The sequence below is a fragment of the Podarcis muralis genome, chromosome 3, assembly GCF_964188315.1.
Source record: "Podarcis muralis chromosome 3, rPodMur119.hap1.1, whole genome shotgun sequence".
Lineage (NCBI taxonomy): Eukaryota > Metazoa > Chordata > Lepidosauria > Squamata > Lacertidae > Podarcis > Podarcis muralis.
The window spans coordinates 92,152,771-92,173,695 of NC_135657.1; the positions used below are offsets into that span (position 1 = coordinate 92,152,771).

A 20,925-nucleotide genomic window follows, 5' to 3' on the forward strand; every position below is an offset into this window, starting at 1 on the left:
ATTTTAGTAAGCCGGTAACTTTTATAGGCCTATTTGCAATGTTAGCATTGGTAGATTTTGTATGATATGCACTTAATTTAATTTAATGGATTTCACAATATTGGCTATAATCTGACACTAGTTGATGTTGCAGAGGGTACGGGGTTGACTCTCCTTACGTCATGGTGGGGGTGTGTGTGCCCAAAGTCTGCAGCCTTTAAAGAGACTGTGGACCCAGAGGTGCATGGCATCTACCACTAAGTTGCAAATAACCCCTTAGAATCATAGGATTGTAGAGTTGGAAGGGACCCCAAGGGTCATCTAGTCCAACCCCTTGCAATGCAGGAATCTCAACTAAAGCATCCTTGACAGATGGCCATCCAACCTCTGCTTAAAACCTCCAGGGAAAGAGATTCCACAGCCTCCCAAAAGAGACCATTCCATTGTCAAACAGCTCTTACTGTTAGAAAGCCTTTCCTGCTGTTTTGTTGGAATCTCATTTCTTGTAACTTTGAGTCCTACCCTCCAGAGCAGGGGAAAACAAACTTATTCCCTCTTCCATAGGACAGCCCTTGAGATATGTGAAGATGGCTATCATATCTCCTGTCAGTCTCCTCTTTTCCAGGCTAAACATATCAAGCTCCTTCAATCATTCCTCATAAAGCTTGGTTTCTTGGAGGAAATGGATTATCTAGTCTCATTCCATTCTGGTTTCAGGCTTGGGTTTGTGACAGAAACAGGTCCTAACTGAGGACCTTATGTGGAAGAAAGACTGTGACTCTATTGATTTTCCTAGTTCTCTCTGAAGATTTAGATATGGTTGACCATGGTATCTTACTGGACAGACTCTGCAGGATGGGAGTTGGGAGCACAGCCTACCTCTAGGATCTGTTCTAGAAAGTGGCACAGCAAGTGATTAAATGCTGAGGCAAATGCATAAAAAATATAGCATCAGGCTGTGGGCTGACTTTGTTGGATGCGGCCAGAGGAAGCTACAAGCTTTTGCTATTTTAACTGGCAAAGCTTCTGTAATCAAGACCCTATATGCTAAAAAGTACCAGGGCACTTATGGGTGAGCCTTCTCTTTGGGCAGACAGTCCTCATTACTTAGTATGTTCTGGTTGTTCCCAAACACACTGTGCCTTCTGGGCCGTTATATGGCAATATTATCTGTTTATCTATGACTGTAGGCTGGTTCACACTTGGTGACTCAGGGATGATGAATGTGTGACCCAGCTCAGTTGTAAAACATTGTACTTGAGGCAAAATGAAGATTCTTTCTGTTGCTTTTGTTCTAAGATGGCTGATTCATTAATTCTCTCTTTCACACACAAACACACACACATCACACAATACTGCAGCCATCTGGACATGAATGAGTAAATCAGACTCTAAAGACCTGATTTGTAGTAGTTTATTCAGTGGTGCCCACCATTTCCCTAAAACAAGCTTACTTTCCTACATAGCCCACTATTTGGGGAAAACAGCAGGCTAAAAGAGCATTTCCCAAACTTGGGTCTCCACCTGTTTTTGGACTGCAGTTCCCATCAACCCTGACTACTGATCCTGCTAGCTAGAACAGGACCCTGTGCTGGGATGGATAGCCCACAATTTGATAAACGCCTGGTGCGACGCTAGTAAGAATAGTCCTAGTGAAAAACCCTAACCCTGAACAAACTGTATGTCCACACATCTCATTAGTTTTCCATGGTATATAATGTTGGGACCATGACCTATTTATGCTTCCTGGCCGAGCCATTTATCCAATTATGTACGCTCAGAGTACAGCCAAGTGAGCAGTTTCATCTAAATATACAGTATGCTGCATCTCCCATGTATTTCCGACATCTTTTCTTATGAACAATAGCTTTTATATCAACCAAAAACATTTGCCCGCAGGTGGTCCTCCTGTTCAATGCCAATATTTGCACAGGGAGCACTATGTCAATTGTTCCATCTGCACAAGTTTTCAGCTTGCCAGATGGAACAAGCCCTTCTCTTCCCCCTGTTCTGGGAAGTCTCCCTACCCCCTGAGGAAATTGGGGTCGGGTACCGAATGGGAAGTCCCATTGCCCCAGCCTAAGTCTTTGTGTGGGCTTCCACTAGCAGGACTATCTAGCTGATTCCTGCCCTCAGCATCAATCCCAAGAATGGAGAGAATAGGTTGACCTTGGAATATGAAGTATGGAGGAGAGTACTACGAAGTTACCTACAAAATCTGTCATCTCTTCTGCCTGTGGGAAATTGCAATGATTTATGCAGAGATTTTATTGTGGTGAGTTTTGTTCATACAACTTCAGTGGTTGCATCTCTTGGATTTCCAACTGCACTGTGTGGGAGATGAGGCAAAACAACAAATAAGTCTTCCTAGTTCTTCCTAGTTCACTGGCATTACTAGCAGCTTTGTTTTTCCTTTTAACCCCTTTGCTGTTATTTGCACATTTGCAGCAACTCAGAGGCATGTTGTTAGAAAAACTAGACATTAGTGCCTGTTTAAAAATGTGTACCCTTTTTGCTCAAATGGTCTCCAAACAGCTTACAACAGATTATAAACAAATACAATGCAAACAGTGTTTGAAACTCCCATTGTTCAAGACACATTTTGTGACAGGGAATTTCATTGGCACGAGCCGCTTCTGAGCAGTTTCTGTCTGTGCCTGCACATGGAAGCTGCTATATAGGCAGACCAGTTGTCTGCACTAAATGTGTCTGACAGCAGCTGAGAATGTCATTGCTGTTTCCATCTTTTGCATAATGTATGTACAGAGTTTTCTGTCAGCGTCGCGTGGATAGGTTCTCTATTCATTTATTTTTGTTGGCTCTGTGGGAAATTGGGGAGCCCAGAACATGGTTGGTTGCATTTGGTTGGTTGCAGCAAATTTTGTTTGTGTGTAAGGGGGTGGGAGTTGTTGAGTCAAATTAGCCATATCAATCTGTATACTACTGGGGGAGTTATGCTGTTGTATTGCTGGGCTTTGTTGTATATGTAATAAAAGGAAGCCACACCAGGGTGAAGGCATCCTCTTGTCCCTGTGCTAATTTCAATTGATTGGTTAGCTTTTCTAGTATGGCTGTTTCCCATATAGTTTGGTACCAGTGGTCTATGTTCATTCTTGACAGGTCCCTCCAATGTCTAGTTAAGACACTTCTAGCAGCTGAGAGTAGGTGGCTCATGAGTTCTTTATAGCGTGCGTGTGCACTGTTGTCTTGAAACACTGGTTTAGGCCAGAGTTTAGACCATTGGGTTTGTGGGGTCTTGGAGTAGTATTTTGTATATTGTTGATGCTATTGTTGATGTATATTGTTGTATATTGTGTCAGAAGTTTTTCTAAGGTGGTTGGGGGTCTGGTGGCTGCTGCTTTTATTGCTGGATTATTTAAGAAGGCATATAGTTGGTGATGTATCAGCCAGAATGCCCCCTAATTTGTCTTGTATTCCTTGTGTCGGCAAGGGTTTGTCATTTTTGTAGAAGTCTGTTAGGCGGTGTAAGCCTTTGGCTTGCCATGTTTTTATTTGGAAGCTCAGGCTTCATGATGGACTAATGGGTGGTGGGCTGAGGGGATTAGTGGGAATGGGTTTGGGGACATTTTCTCTACTTTTTCCGTCCATGGACTGCGTGAACCTGTTTAATGTTGTGGGAATTTTCCTTAGTTTGTTTTGGAGGAATGGGTGCACTTAGCTGGCGATGTAGTATAGTTCTATACTGGGAATTCCCCATCCTCCTTCTAAGGGAGCTTATTCATAGCTTTTTGTGTGAGAAGATAAGTGTTTTTTCTGCCACCTAGAGTTGGGTTGGGAGAATCCAGATTGGAAGGGTTTGTTATAAGCAGGTCACTTTTGGGGAAATTATCATTTTGATCATGGCTATCTTGTCTGAGAGGTTGGTTTTGTTCCATTTATTTAAGTCTTTGTTGATTTCCTGCCCTAGGGAGTAGTATAATTTGATGAGGTTTCTGGTTATTTGTACCCCAAGATATTGAATTAGGAGCAGCACAGTTTATCTTTCTGGTGTCGGTGAATTCTTTTGGGATATGCGGGTGAAGGGTGTTGAAACACATAGTTTCAGATTTTGCGAAATTCACTTGTAGGCCCAACCATTGTTCGGTCCCTGCTCCTGCCAACCTAGCAGTTCGAAAGCACGTCAAAGTGCAAGTAGATAAATAGGTACCGCTCTGGTGGGAAGGTAAACGGCGTTTCCGTGTGCTGCTCTGGTTCGCCAGAACGGGCTTAGTCATGCTGGCCACATGACCTGGAAGCTGTCTTCGGACAAACGCCGGCTCCCTCGGCCTATAGAGCGAGATGAGCGCGCAACCACAGAGTCGGTCACGACTGGACCTAATGGTCAGGGGTCCCTTTAATACCTCCAATAGGTATTTCCATTCCAAAAAAGCAAAGGCTTTAAGGAAGCCCAGGGATGATCATCAGTGGGGATTTGGTTGTTTTGCTGTGTTCAAGCAAATCCACTAATTTCCTAATTTGCAACTAGGGACAAAGCCAGGCTGGTCTGGGGTTATTAAGTTTGTGTAGAAAGCATTTTAAATGGTAGGCCAGGATTGATGTGAATATTTTATAGTCTTGATTTATCACTGAGATTGGGTAGTATGATTCTACTTTGAGACTATCTTTGAATGGCTTTGGGATAGAGACTGTTTCGGAGGACATGCAAGTTTTAGGGATGGGGACCCCTTTATGATGTTGTTAAACATGTGGATCATGTAGAGCACCAGGATTTCTTTGAATTTCTTGTAGATTTCTGTTGTAAAGCCATCTGTGCCTGGGGCTTTGTGTGGCTTTAGGTTTTTGAGGACCGTCTCCATTTCCTCTGTGGTATTAGGACTGTCCAGGAATTCTTGTTTCTCTGCAGTTAGGGTTAAGATGGTCAGTCCTAACCCTAACTGCAGTTCATTTCGTGTTTGGTCAGGTTGTGGGAGGTATATAGGTTAGAGTAGAATCTAGCCAAACCTGATATTATTTCTTGGAGGAGAATGTTACATTGCATCACCAAAAAGGATGGTAATGTACAGTGGTACCTCGGGTTAAGAACTTAATTCGTTCTGGAGGTCTGTTCTTAACCTGAAGCACCACTTTCGCTAATGGGGCCTCCTGCTGCTGCTGCATGATTTCTGTTCTCATCCTGAAGCAAAGTTCTTAACCCGAGGTAATATTTTTGGGTTAGCGGAGTCTGTAACCTGAAGTGTATGTAACCCGAGGTACCACTGTATTCATGCTTGGAGTGATTTGCCCCCCTGCACCTGTTTGCTAATAGTCTGGAGTTTCCCCCTCCATATTTGTAAAAGCATTGTTTCAAGCATAGGATGTTGATCATTGTTTTATTAATTTCTAATGAGTCAATCTCCCTTCTTTTCTGTTCTATGAGTTTAATGAGGGGTTTTTTTTGGCTCCTGTTTGTTTGTAGCATGTTGAGAGGGCCGTGATACCCTGTTCTAGTTTGCTAATTATTCAGGAGGTTTGTTTGTTTTTTAAGGGATGCCTTTTCTTTTATGCAGGCTCCTCTGGCAACTGCTTTCATTGCATCCCAGAGGGGGGGGGGTTGTTATGCTGGCTACACCATTGTTTTGGAGGGTCTTTGAGACTCTCTCTTGTTACTTGATTTGTGAGCAGTATGGGGCTAAAGAACCATGATGGGGTGGTTTGTATTTCCTCCCCTATTTTGAGGGTAGCTTCTACTGTGACATGGTCTGTGATTTTAACGTTAGTGATGTTTGTTCCAGGGGGATCAGACCTGGTGTGAGCAAAATGCTATCCAGTCTGGACATTGTGCCATGGTGCCCAGATTGGAATGTGTGGCTGGTGTTGCCTGGGTTCTTTGATCTCATATATCATATAGGTCTTCTATTTTTAAAAGAATTTTTAGTAGTCTATAGGGTTTTTTGATGGGGAGGTTTCTCAGAGGAATGTTGCCCATGGGGATATGTAGTGGATGTCTCTCAGGGAGATGCCTCTCCCATCTAAGTTGAGGTTGCCTCCTAGAATTGCTTCCCTTCAGATAAGGAACTGAAGTCTATCTGTTTTGAGTTTGGAGCATATACAGAACCAATTGTCAGTTGGTTTTTTCCATCTAGTGATCCCTTGGCAAAAATGAATCTGCCTTTTTTTGCCTTTTAATATTGTGGCTTTAAAATGTAGGTCTCTGCTGAGCACGATGGCTATCCCCCCACACTTTTCCTAAACTGGGAGAACGATATTTTAAACCAAGCATTTAGCTCCTCACAACTGGCCCTTTTATTGCTTTTCAGAGAAACCTTGCCATGCACAATCCTGAAACATTGAAGTATGACACAGAGAGACAAGAAAATCAAGTCTTTATTTCAATTAACATTTCTTGGCATTAGGCAGATATTAAATAACACTGGAATGCACAAGACTATTAACAGAGATGGACCGCAACAAGGTAGGACGGCCATAGCAAGTGTGTGTTAAATCACCTCACTTCACTCAAATGCCATTTTAAAAATGCTGCAGCCACAGTAAAGTGGCACTTCACTGATAAACACATAAGGAAAAATATTCCTTTTTAATTTCATTAACACAGTAAAACGCTTGAACAATCAACAGTAAAAATGAACAAAGTGTTGCAATTGGTAATTAAACAGTGTTATTATCCACAAACAGCTAGTCATGCAGTGCCTTAATGGCAACCTTGCTATGCATAAATATCACTTAAAAAAAAGATTTGAATAATCACAGACAACTAGAAGAAATGAAGCATGGATTCTACTTGATATATTAAATATGACCTAAATATTAAAAAATTTACTTCACCATATATATATATATATATATATATATATATATATATGAATGGAAAGACCATTAAGTAAGTGCAAGCAATTTTCCTCATAGCAGGAAACTGGTATCATGCTCTTTAAGAAAATTCTACTCAATTTATTCCACATTTTATATCCATTTTCTGGGAAGCAAATTAAAATGCCTGCCATTTGTGTTGGTCAAAAGGAACACATGGCATCTCTTTCTTAGGCGCTAACTAGAAAGTCATCTGTTCATATTAACCAAGTGATGTGCAATAAACCCCTCTTTAACTTGCCATTGTAAACATACCCTTCAATTATGTTAGATGTGTAGAGTGACTCATAAGGGGAAGAAACAAAGGACGGGATAGTGGAAGGAGGAATTTGCATCAATGTTGGTGAGAGGAGTGAGGCTCTTTTTCACTTGGATACACAGACAATCTGGCAGTGGAATCTCATCCACTAGCCACTGAGGAATGGTTGAGAAGGCATCCATTTACGAGTAAAGCTTGAACAAGCCAGTAATTTTCTTTGCAAACTGTCCATAGTTTAATTAGAACTGACTTGCACTGCTTGGATCACATTGTAACAACCGCACGATAGAGGGATCACTCTTGGCACCTTTAATAAACTCTTCGAGAGATAGTTTACCTTGAAGGGAAACAAGAGAAAGATACAAAATCAAATCATTTTCTCTGACAGTAAATGGCAGCCAAAAGTAACTTACAAAAATAAACTTAGCCTCTCAATTATTGGCTTTTAATATATCTAATTAGTTGCCAATGAGTTTAAAGATGAAATATATAATCTTGAAAAGATGACCCAGGCAATTATTACAACAGATCTAACATTTCCCAGTTCAGGGTGCATTTAGATAGGATTGTGAACTTTGCATTCCAAATGATGGTACTAACAATATTCCTAGTTCCTCCTAATAATCCTTATTCCAAAGATCCTAGCAGACTGTTCTTGGGATGGGCTGTGTAAGGAAATCTTGATATGATGTAGACAATAGAACAATAATCAAGAGTGTGAACCAGATAAGACTTTCACATCCGTTTGCGTATCCCAAACATTCAAGACAAATGCAGATATTTTTAATGGAACTGACATGAAAAGCATATTTAATCTCAGTAGTGATTCACTGCTTCCTTGAACTGACACCTTGTAGAGGTGTGAACCTGAATAAATCCAGACAGCAGCTGAATCTCACTCAGACATATATGTTTTTGAAACAAATGTAGAACACCTCCCTTGCTCTTGGACTATGGCATACAAACCAGTGATGTTGATGATAATAATAATAATAAATTTTATTTATATTCTGCCCTCCCCAGCCGAAGCCAGGCTCAGGGCGGCTAACAACAATAAGACAGTACAACAGTACAACACAACACAACACTCTAAAATCATTCATTATAAAATTAATTCAAATCAAACCAATGGCAACCATTGGGCCAGAGCTCCGCGAAGATTGCCAAAGGAGGAAGTCAGGCTGGGCCCTGGCCAAAGGCCTGGTGGAACAGCTCTGTCTTGCAGGCCCTGCGGAAAGATGTCAAGTCACACAGGGCCCTAGTGTCTTGTGACAGAGCGTTCCACCAGATCGGAGCCACAGCCGAAAAAGCCCTGGCTCTAGTTGAGGCCAGCCTAACCTCTCTTTGGCCTGGGACCTTCAAGATGTTTTTATTTGAAGACCGTAAGTTCCTCTGTGGGACATACCAGGAGAGGCGGTCCTGTAGGTACGAGGGTCCTAGGCCGGATAGGGCTTTGAAGGTTAAAACCAGCACCTTAAACCTGATCCTGTACTCCACCGGGAGCCAGTGCAACTGGTATAGCACCGGGTGAATGTGATCTCACAGCGAGGACCCCGTAAGGAGTCTCGCCACGGCATTCTGCACCCGCTGGAGTTTCTGGGTCAGTCTCAAGGGCAGCCCCACGTAGAATGAGTTACAATAATCCAGTCTGGAGGTGACCGTCACGTGGATCACAGTGGCTAGGTCAGGGTGAGAGAGGTAAGGAGCCAACTGTTTAGCTTGGCGGAGATGAAAAAATGCCGCCTTTGTTATAGCTGCAATCTGCACCTCCATGGAAAGGGAGGTGTCGAAGATTACACCCAAACTCTTAACGGACGGTGCTAGCACTAATTGCGCCCCCACAAGAGATGGGATCTATTTGAAACTAAGTAGACATAAAAACCAACTACTCTAGTTTAGCTTATTTGCATGCTTGGCTATCTGCATCAATGGAAATATTTGTGCTTCAGTAAATGGCTTACATTCATTCCAAATTAGAGCAGAACTACACATTATGAGAAACACAGGGCAACCTCTGAAAGTGACACCCTTGCTGCAGGCCCAGATTATTTGAATTCACTATGACTCATTGCCATACTTTGGATTGTCCTGAATACCACCATTTGGTAGCCAAGCCCCAAACCAAAAGTCCTGTTGGGTGCATTTTGGCTTGCCTGCTGATGAAATTGTGTGGTGATTGATAATATCGTCATTTATCTGTTTTAGACCCCTAAGCAGTAGCAGTTGCCAGGACATTAGCTTGTTCGCCTCTGCATAGTTCAACCCTTATTTCAGACATTATGGTAGATTACAATGTTCAGCTGGTGATGTAGTGCGATGTGGAAAACCAGGTATCACCTAACCATCACATGCATTGTGGTTCACGATATATTGCCAGGTCAAATATTATGAAGCTTATCACGATGTGAACTTCAAACTGGTTTTGGACGATATATCGCCCAGCCCTAGAAGTGATACAGTTATTTCTAGGATGATTTGGTTGAACACAGATATAACCTCCACAGACATCACATACTGTGGAGGCCATCTGTGCTTGATCAAATCATCCTAGAAATCCCAGGGATACAGCAGGACAGAAGTTACACAATGGAAACATGCATCTATTTCTCTCTCTTTTATAGCCTTTCAGAAAATCACAATTAAAAGTAGCAGGATCTCTGACTTAAAATTGTTATACTTGCCCTTCAATTAATTTCTCCCACAACTTGATGCTACTAGAGAGAGAAAGATGCACTGTGCTTACTCCAAAATGCACTGGCGCCAGAAGTGTTAATGAAATGCTTGTAAAACCTTGTGGAAGCTCTCCAAGCATTCAAAGAGTACAAATCCAACAACTGTTACCCCACCTCTCCTAGGGTAAATGTTCTTCTAAGAGTACCAGCCAGCAGAGGGCTTCAGTGAAAACTGGGAAGTCAGCAAATGAAAGGTATAGCATAACTGCCAGCCAGGAAATCATAGAGCCTGTAATTCATCCCATGATTTCCTAGCAGGGAAAAGAAAAGACATTCTAGGCATAATTACTACTCTCCTGATTTTGGTGAAGTTATCCAATAACTGCTACCGTGTTCTCTCCTTCCAATTGAAGTTGGGGTTTTTGTTGTTGTTGGGGAACAGGGTAGGAGCTGGGAGGACTGGGATGAAGCAGAAAAGTTGGGGAGGCTGCTTGAGATAGGTTGTATCTTGTTTTAATTCAGCTCACAGTGATTTGAGCAGGGGTGGTCTCATAGTTGAGCGCCTCAGTTTAATATTCTCACCCCTTCTCGAAATATGACTGTTTCTTAACAATGTCTATGTACTGCATAAGGTAGGGTTCTTCATTTTCAAAGCTGTTTGAACATAGGTAGAATTTATTTTTAAAATTCACTTTGAATCATTGATGTACATTTGCATTTGGTGCCTCTGGGGACATTTTTTAATTTATTTTTTTAAAACCCTACTAAGTAAAAAAACAAATTTTAAGGCAATTTTTATCCCAGTTTTGATTGTTCCTATTATGAGAATAACTTCCATCACATTTATTTTGCCAGAGGGGAGGTTATTAATGTTGGAAGTCATGTAATACCTATCATGAAAGGGGCTTTGTTCATGCCATTGTTATCAACTGAGATGTTAAATCTTTGCAAGGCTAGGACACTTCTACCCTTGTGGGATTTTACCCCTCCCCCCCCCATTAAATATACTCACAGTTAGGTTTATGTTCTTCCTACATTATAAATATTACTTCTTATTTTGATAACTACTATATTTTTATGCATTCTCTTATGCCATAAGAGAGGTAACATTTCATGGAATGAAAATCTTAGCTATTCTTAAGTCCTGCTGCAACAGTTATAATTCAGCGATTGCTGCATTAGCCACATGCTCATGTTATGAGCTACACTGGTGATTTATACCCAAATAAGTCTTTCTTTTTAGGGACGCGGGTGGCGCTGTGGGTAAAAGCCTCAGCACCTAGGGCTTGCCGATCGAAAGGTCGGCGGTTCTAATCCCCGCGGCGGGGTGCGCTCCCGTTGCTCGGTCCCAGCGCCTGCCAACCTAGCAGTTCGAAAGCACTCCTGGGTGCAAGTAGATAAATAGGGACCGCTTACTAGCGGGAAGGTAAACGGCGTTCCGTGTGCTGCGCTGGCTCACCAGATGCAGCTTGTCACGCTGGCCACGTGACCCGGAAGTGTCTCCAGACAGCGCTGGCCCCCGGCCTCTTGAGTGAGATGGCCGCACAACCCTAGAGTCTGGCAAGACTGGCCCGTACGGGCAGGGGTACCTTTACCTTTACCTAAGTCTTTCTTTATGGTTACAATCTCCCTGAAGGCACCACCAGTATTTGAGAATGGCTCCACAGTTTGGGATATGAGTCATGGGATGGAGAAACCCCATTTGGGGATATATTTTGAGATCCCACTGTCTGTAATTAAATACTGATTCCAAATTTCCCCCGAGGTTAGGCTGGTCTCAAACTGCGGTCTCAGAGCAGTCACACCCACTGTCCTATCAAATTTCAGTTCACTTCTTTATAGATGGGTAAGAGTCCAACTAAGTGGCAACTGTCAAATAACATCTTGGTCCTTCCCCCTTTTCTTCAGGTCATTAACAAAACACCTGGAAGAAGACTATCCCACTTCTTAATCAGAATTGGAGTCCTCCACCACAGCAATTTGTAAAAGCAAAAAAAAGAGACACTTGGTGATGCAGTTGGGCTCTCCTGGGTAATGTATCGCTTGACTCGAAGTTATAACTGAATTGTTACCCTTTTCATATGATGCAGCACACTGACAGTTTTAACTGTGCTGCACTGGGTAAAATGGATTTGACATAATATTTTAACCTGTACAAGTCCTGTGTTATGCAAAAGAATAGCTAACTAAATATATGTGCTAAAATGCTCAAAATACTGCAGTGAGAGTAAACTGTACAAACGAGGTTAAAAGTACTAAAGGTAAAGTCAGTGGAAGAAGGTCTGAAAAAGACAAGAGCAGAAGTGAGAGATATAAGACGCGAGGAAGAAAAGATAAAAGTTGAGATTCTGGATTTGAACAAAAGTCAGGAAGATATGAAAGACTGGATTGCCCTGAATGAATTAAGACAGAGGGAGACCAACCTTAGGATGAGAGGTATACCAGAAGTCCAGGGAGAAAACATTAAAGAAAAATTAATATCAGAACTAGCCCCCTGGCTAGAGATATCAATAGAAGAGGTCGAAAAAGCACTACAATCGGCCTTCAGACTGAAACCTAAGACACTAAGAAATAAAAAATTGGCAGGAGACTGCCTAGTTGTATTCAAGGAGAGAGAAATAAGAAATAGGATTCTCCAAAAAAACAGAGAGAAAAGGCTAATTATTGAAGGAATTAATATAGTGATCTTTAAAGACATTCCAGTCAGACTCCTAAAACGCAGGGACTCCTATAAAGAACTGGTGCAGATACTCAAGAAAAACAATATTGAGTTTAAGTGGGAGTTTCCCGAAGGTATATCTTTCTCATATAGGAGCAAGAGGCAAAAATTGACAAATCCAGAAGAAGTAGAAAAGTTCCTAAGGAAATATAAAGAACTGAAACCACTAAGGGGGGGGGGGGATAAAGACGGGGTGGTGGGAGTTAGGGGGGATCCGGGAGGGGAGGGGGAGAGTTCTGAGGGGGAGGGGGGGAGGGGTGGTGGAGACTGAAGAAGCAAGCTAAATTGAAATCAACGGTTGCTCTTTTTGTTACTTTATAAGTAAATCACAATGGCATTAAAGGTTTATAGCTGGAACGTTAATGGAATGAATGACAAGGGAAAGAGGAACAAAATAGAGCATATCTTGAAGAAGGAAGGTCTAGATGTTATTTGCTTACAGGAGACACACATAGCGAGAAAACATAAAAAAATGCTGTTTAATCACAGACTGGGAAACGAATTTATTTCCTCAGATTTGAGTAAAAAGAGAGGGGTGGTTATTTACATCAAAAAACAAATTGAAGCAAAACAAATATTTAAGGATGAAGAAGGAAGGATAGTAGCAGTAGAAATTAATTGGCAGGGAGAAAAGTTAATAATAGTGGGAATCTACGCCCCAAGTGAGAAAAAATCAGAGTTCTATGAAAGGCTTGAAGAAAAGTTGCTTGAATACGCTGACCAGAAGATAATACTTTTGGGAGATATGAACGGGGTGGTGTCGTTAGAATCGGACAGACAAAGAAATTCTAAAGGGAAAGAAGGAAAACTACCCAGAACCTTTTTTTCTCTGGTTCAAAGTTGCAATTTAGTGGACATTTGGAGATCCAAACATCCCCTAGAAAAACAGTATACATTCTATTCAGAACCGAATGAGTCATCATCAAGAATAGACCAGATCTGGATTTCGAAAGAATTAGTACTAAGATCAACAAGGGTGGAGATCCAGGTTAGAACAATTTCAGACCATAACCCAATAAAAATGGTACTGAAAGGGCAAGAAAGTAGACTAAACAGATGGAAGCTAAGGGACTATCTGTTAGATGACCAAGAGATAGCAGAAAAAGCGCAAAACAAACTAAAGGAATATTTTGAAGATAATCTAGGTAAAGGTACAAAGTCAAATGTGGTGTGGGATGCAGGCAAAGCGGTAATGCGGGGTTTTTTTATCCAACAGAGTGCAATTAAAAACAAAAAGAGGGAAAAGGGAAAAAACGAAATTATTCAACAAATAGCGGAGAATGAACAGAAGCTAAGTCAAAACCCAAAAAATAAGAAACTAAAAGAGAACATTAAAGTACTACAATCCCAATATGCAATGTTGATAAACAGAGAGATAGAATGGAAGATCAAAAGACTGAGACAGAGGAATTTTGAATATGCTAATAAACCTGGGAAGTTGTTAGCGTGGCAACTGAAAAAAAGGAAAGAGCAGAGCACAATAAACAAGATAGTGGTGGAAGGAGAAGAGATAACCAAGCCAAAAGAAATAAGGAGAGCCTTCTCTGACTTCTATGGAGAACTCTTTAAAAATTCAGACAGGAATAAGACGAGGAAAATAGAGAGATACATAAAATCTAAAAATATTAACAAAATCCCCACAGCAGCAAAAGGAAAATTAAACGCCCCAATCGAGACAGATGAAATTAAAATAATAATAACGGACTTAAAAAACGGGAAAGCCCCAGGTCCAGATGGGTTTACTAGTAGATATTATAAAGAGCTGATATCAGTTCTGCTAAACCCGTTACAAGAAGTGATGAATAATATTCTTAAGTATAGAGAAATACCCGAGACGTGGAAGGAGGCACTGATTACGCTAATCCCAAAGCAGGATTCCGATCCAGAACAAATTAAAAACTATAGACCGATCTCGTTGTTAAATATAGACTACAAAATATTTGCTGGAATCCTGGCAAGAAGACTAAAAGGTATTTTGGCAGAAAGTATCCATAAGGACCAGGCCGGCTTCTTGCCGGGCAGGCAAATGAAAGATAATTTAAGAAATATCATAAACATCATAGAATACTTAACAGAAAGAAGTGATAAACAAGGTGTATTGCTATTTGTAGATGCTGAAAAAGCATTTGACAATGTAAGTTGGGAATTTATGCTAAAACACCTGGAATGTATAGAAGTAGGCTCGGAATTTTACAACGGGATAAAAGCAATTTACACGGACCAAAAAGCAAAATTGATAATAAACAACGAGGAGTCGAGGGAAATAGCAGTAACGAAAGGAACAAGACAGGGGTGCCCGTTATCCCCGTTACTATTCATAATGATATTAGAGGTTTTACTAAATTCGATTAGAGACAACAAAGAAATTAAAGGAATCAAGGTGGGCCAACACGAATATAAAACAAAGGCTTTTGCAGACGACTTGGTCGTCACAATTGAAGACCCACTATTCTCAATTAAAGAAGTACTTGCCGAATTTGAGCTCTACGGGGAAGTATCGGGCTTTAAACTAAATAAAAGGAAAACAAAAATTTTAACTAAAAATATCCAACAAGACCAAGTAGAGGAACTGCAAAGAGAAACAGAAATAGAAGTGTCAAAGAAAATAAAATATCTGGGGGTATGGGTAACATCAAAGAACATAGATTTATTTAAAAATAATTATGAAACAACATGGAAAGGGGTTAAGAAAGACATAGAAACATGGAGTAGACTTAAACTGTCATTTTGGGGCAGAATAGCAACAATTAAAATGTCGGTCCTTCCAAGAATACTATTTTATTTCCAAAACATCCCAGTGATCAAAGGTACAAAGATATTTAAATTGTGGAACAAAGAGATTTCCAAATTCATCTGGCAAGGGAGGAAGCCGAGAATAAAATTTAAAATTCTGACTGACGCCAAGGAAAGAGGAGGCTTCGCCCTGCCAGATTTGAAATTATACTATGAGGCAGCATGCCTGTGCTGGGTTAAAACTTGGATAAAATTAGAAGACATGGAAGTGTTAGATCTAGAGGGCCACAACAATCGATTCGGGTGGCATGCTTACTTGTGGCACGGAAAGAAGAAGGTGCATAGGGATTTCGCCAAACATATTTTTAAGGGTTCCTTGTTGGAAGTATGGGAGAGGTATAAAACAGTGTTAGAACCAAAGACACCAAAATGGCTGTCACCACTAGAAGCCATGTCGGTCACCAGGAAAGACAAGAGAACTAAATGGGTAACTTATGAACATCTGTTAAAGAAAGAGGAAGGTGAATGGAAACTGAGACCATTCGAACAGGTCAAACCCTTAGTCTTTGACTGGCTACATTATCACCAGATAAATGGAATGTTTAAGAAAGATGTTAAGGAGAATGGATACGCGGATAAGAACTCCAGATTCCAAACAGAGATCTTAGATAACAACGTAAAAATCCTGTCCAAAATGTATAAACAACTTCTAGAATGGAACTTAGCTGACGAGGAAGTCAAGGTTACAATGATTCATTGGGCTAGAGATCTAGGTCGAAACATCTACTTTGAAGAATGGGACAAATTCTGGAATCAACATCTAAATTTTTCGGCCTGTGTGGTACTCAAAGAGAACCTAATGAAAATGTTTTATCGCTGGTATCTGACCCCAGTTAAATTAGCCAGAATGTATGGATCTTGTAACAAATGCTGGAAGTGCAAAGAGAAGGAGGGTTCCTTCTACCATATGTGGTGGGAATGCCAAAAGGTCAAAAAGTTTTGGGAGAGTGTTTATAATGAAATAAAGAAAATACTAAAATATACTTTTGCGGAAAGGCCGGAAGCGTTCCTGCTTGGTATGGTAGGAAGGGAGATAAAGAAAAAGGATTATAGGTTGTTCCAATATGCAACCACGGCAGCAAGAGTTCTAATAGCTAAAAATTGGAAATTAGAGGGTACACCGACATTGGAGGAATGGAGATCCAAACTATTGGAATACGCGGAGATGGACAGGCTGTCAGGCAAAATCAGATATATTAAAGATCAGAGGTTTGTCAAAGATTGGGAAAGTTTTACGAAATATCTGGAAAACTTAACTGAAGATCAGATAACCCTAGTGGGTTTCAAAACTGCTTTGTAATATTTAAGGGTAATGTCAAAAATGAAAGGAGAGAAGGTGAATAACTCACGGCATTACAATTTACGAAATGCAGATGTATTGTAAATATCAGTACGGACAATTCGTGGCAAGACTGAAGGAAGTCTCTACTTTTTGTTTTCTGTGATGATCTGATATAATTTATTTTGTACTTTGTATTTTGATTTTGCAAACCAATAAAAAGCAATACGGAAAAAAAAAAAAAAAGGTAAAGGGACCCCTGACCATTAGGTCCAGTCGTGGACGACTCTGGAGTTGTGGCGCTCATCCCGAGGGAGCCAGCGTACAGCTTCCGGGTCAAGTGGCCAGCATGACTAAGCCGCTTCTGGCGAACCAGAGCAGCGCACGGAAACGCCGTTTACCTTCCCGCCAGAGCGGTACCTATTTATCTACTTGCACTTTGACGTGCTTTCGAACTGCTAGGTTGGCACTTATGCCCTAAATTTATTTCAGTTGCAAAGCATTGCTTGGCAGGGACTGTGGTCCTGGAGGAGAAAAGTTAGGGCATGGAGAAAGGGTTAAAAATGCATGCCCAGGCGTCACTCCTCGCAAATGCTGCTTTCAGCAGACTACATTTTCTGCAGCCAAAGGGCTAGAACATGGTTTGGTTGTAAAAAATGGAAATGTAAGATTTTCAGGTTTTTTTGTGTGTTTTTTTTAAATGCACCGTATTTTTCGCCCTATAGGATGCACTTTTCCCCCTCCAAAAATGAAGGGGAAATGTGTGTGCGTCCTATGGGGCGAATGCAGGCTTTCTGCAGCTCTGCGCCACCCTCCGGATCCTGGCGCAAAGCCGCGCGGGGCTCCAGAGGGTAGCGCAGAGCTGCCTGCGCTCCAGGGCTTCCTGCAGCTCTGCGCCACCCTCCGGATCCTGGCGCAAAGCCGCGAGGTGCTCCGGAGGGTAGTGCAGAGCTGCCTGCGCTCCAGGGCTTCCTGCAGCTCTGCGCCACCCTCCGGATCCCGGCGCAAAGCCGTGCGGGGCTCCGGAGGGTAGCACAGAGCTGCCTGCATTCCGAAGCCTGGTGCGCGCTGAAGAGTGCGCCCGGGCTTCACGCACCTCTCCGCAAGCCTGGGGAGACTGGCGCCGCTCCCTAGGCTTGCGGATAGCAGGCTGTTCTGGGGGCTGGGGTCGGGGGAAGCTCGGGCTTCCCCCGCGCCTGCCCTGTGCCTGGGGGGGGGGGGAAATAATTTTTTTTCTTTATCCCCCCCCCCCAAATTAGGTGCGTCCTATGGGGCGAAAAATACGGTATTTGTCACAGATTGTGGCCATGTAGATCTCTAGACCCTAGAGATTAAGGAGTGATGAGCACATGCATACACGCACCAGTGTTCCAATTGTGTTTGTTATAGTAACTTGCTGCAAAAAAACATACCATCATTGTTTGTGTCCATCTGTCTGAATATTTTGTCTGTTCGTTTCTCTGGAGTTGATTCATCCTCTGGCATTTTCATTACCGAAGACACCATTTTGTAGATTGCCTACAGGAACAGCAAAATACAGGAAGTCAGTTTTGCATCCTTGAAGGAAGTAGTGGAAGCTTATTTTGCAAGTTATGGGAAATAAGTGATAAACAAAAAGAACATGTTGGTCGTTGTTTATGCTGTTGCAAAAAAAATCAGGACACTCACTATGATATGTACATAATGTATTCTCCAGATACTGCATTTGCTTGTTTATATGCCAAGTTACATTTTTAGGCATAACAAATACACAGCCCTTATGTTTTCCTAGAAAATGCCCATCATTTTGATAGATTGTGTGTGTGTTTTGTTTACTCATTGGGAGGAATGATGCGTGAATGCAGAGGGCTGCACATTTGGAACTGGTTCTAAGATTTGGGTCTGTAAAATATATAATAAGTACCTAAATATTTTCTGTTTGGTAGTCTGGTACAAGATGACAAGAATTTAATCTGGAATGTGCTTCAGGCATGTGGCACACTGATCAGGATTATGCACACCTTTAAGTGTTAAAATATGTAGTATGTATGTTTGTTAACAAAAGATACCATATATACCGTATTTTTTGCCCTATAGGACGCACTTTTCCCCCTCCAAAAATGAAGGGGAAATGTGTGTGCGTCTTATGGGGCGAATGCAGGCTTTCACTGAAGCCAGCCCCGCAAGCTCCGGGGACAGCTGGGAGACGCAGCGCGTCTTCCTGCTGTCCCCGGACCTGATCTGAAGGCGGGCGGCGGGGAGAAGAGCGCTTCTCCCCTCTGCCGGCCCCGCAAGCGCCTGGGGGGGGGGAATAATTTTTTTTCTTTATTTCCCCCCCAAAAAACTTGATGCGTTCTATGGGCCGGGGCGTCCTATGGGGCGAAAAATACGGTACTCACGTATAAGCAGAGGCACCTAATATTAGAACAAAAAACTGGGAAAACTTATTGACTCGAGTATAAGCTGGTTCACCACACCACAAACCTGGTGGTGGCGGAGGAAGCTGGCTGCTGGTTCCTCCTCCACCGCTGGTGACAGCGGCAAAGGCGGTGGTGGAGGAAGGAGCAGCTTGAAAGGGCTCCTTTCTCGCTGCTCGTCCCTCCACCACTGCCCACCTCTGCCGCTTACAAGAGCAGGCATAGCAGCTGCGATTGGGAGAGGCACAGCACAGCACAGTGCCTCTCCCAACTGTGGCTCCTGTGCCTGCCCTTGCGAGAGACGGGTGGCGGCGGCGGGACCAGTGGTGAGAAAGGGCTCCTTTCAGGTCGCTTGTCCCGCTGCCGCCGCCTCACTCAAGTATAAGCCGAGGGGGGCATTTTCAGCATAAAAAATGTGCTGAAAAAGTTGGCTTATACTCGAGTATATACGGTAAATGAATTATACTGTACTGGGTGAACTTCCTGTGCCCTTCCTGTATCGATTTACTTACCTGCACTATCTCAAGCATTTCTGCACGGCTGATGTAGCCATTGCCATCAAGGTCATACATGCTAAATGCCCATTTCAGCTTCTGCTCAAGTTTCCCCCGCGAAGTGACACTCAATGCGATTATAAATTCCCGAAAGTCAATCGTCCCATCGCCATTGGTATCAAAAGTGCGGAACACGTGCTCTGCAAATTTTGAGGCGTCGCCGTAGGGGAAGAAGTTAGCATATATCTTTTTGAACTCTTCAACAGTCAAATGGCCAGTCGGGCAATCTTTTAGGAAGCCTTTGTACCACTCTTGCAGTTCATGGTCTGTGAATTCTGTGTTCTCTCGGAGGTCCTGGAGCACTTCAGGTCTCAGTTTACTGTTCTGTTTCCCCATTTTGTTCTTGGTTAGAGCTGCAACAACAACAAAAATCCGGTCATTCTTAAAGCCCCTGGTGACATACAAAACACTGTGTTTTAAACACAGATATTAAACATATGGGAATGGCAGAAAAGGGTGATGCATATATACTGAATTTAAGAGAAAATGGATTATTTCATGCAAAGAGAGGACGTTTGATTTTAAAAAAAATTCAGAAGAAACAGCCAACATCCTTTCCACTTTTGCCCAAGTTTAGTTCTGCTGACTGTATCTCCTTCATATTCCACAGTGGCACAATGTGGATCACTATGCAATAGTTTCTTTCTCTTCCATTTTGATTGCGGGTGGTGCTGTGGTCTAAACCACAGAGCCTAGGGCTTGCCAATAAGAAGGTCGGCAGTTCAAATCCCCGTGAAGGGGTGAGTTCCTGTTGCTTGGCCCCAGCTCCTGCCAACCTAGCAGTTCAAAAGCACGTCAAAGTGCAAGTAGATAAATAGGTACGGCATTTCCGTGCACTGCTCTGGTTTGCCAGAAGCGGCTTAGTCATGCTGGCCACATGACCCGGAAGCTGTCTGCGGATGCTGGCTCCCTCATCCTTTAAAGTGAGATGAGCGCCGCAACCCCAGAGTCGTCCACGTCTGGACTTAATGGTCAGGGGTCCCTTTACCTTTACTTGTACTGAACATAAAGAGTTCTGAGTCCACCCCTCCATTGTGAGTTGCTTCCATAAAAATAAAAGAATCCTCCTTTGATTTAGTGACGGCTCTTTTTTTGCTACTTTGCTATAGTGAGGTTCTTTTTTGCTACTTTCCACACTCCCACACTTTTCTGGAAAGTTTCCTAAACTCTCTGGAGCAGGGTTTTTTTTTTTGGGGGGGGGGCTATGAGTATTTCTCCAGCTGTTGTGGGACTACAACTCCCATTATACCTGACCACTGGTACTGCTAGCTAGGGATGATGAGAGTTTTAGTCCAACAACAGCTGGAGATCCAAGTTTGAGAAACACATGGCTAAATGAAGGAGGGGGAAATCAGCAAAAATCACCCTCCCACAACTTCCACTGATGGAAGGCTTCAATGAGTCAAAAGTCTTTTCACAAACATACAAACTTATTTTTTGTGTAACATG

The 20,925-nt window shown here is 42.3% G+C and overlaps 1 protein-coding gene and 1 long non-coding RNA gene across 2 annotated transcripts in view; one reads left to right on the top strand and one right to left on the bottom strand.

The window, feature by feature from the left end:
- Positions 1–20,549, top strand: part of LOC114593793 (uncharacterized) — a 31,002-nt gene extending 10,453 nt beyond the window's left edge. Inside the window, exons 3-4 of the long non-coding RNA XR_013392355.1 lie at positions 11,644–11,996; positions 16,774–20,549. This is a non-coding gene — a long non-coding RNA (uncharacterized LOC114593793). The remainder of the gene's footprint in view (positions 1–11,643; positions 11,997–16,773) is intronic.
- Positions 6,286–19,812, bottom strand: HPCAL1 (hippocalcin like 1). The gene is made up of 3 exons (XM_077926350.1): positions 19,435–19,812; positions 17,939–18,044; positions 6,286–7,400 (listed from the first exon to the last, which is right to left on the bottom strand). Exons 1-3 carry the CDS (start codon positions 19,810–19,812, stop codon positions 7,303–7,305), a joined length of 582 nt encoding a protein of 193 aa, XP_077782476.1. The 3' UTR covers positions 6,286–7,302.
- Positions 20,550–20,925: the final 376 nt, after the last annotated feature.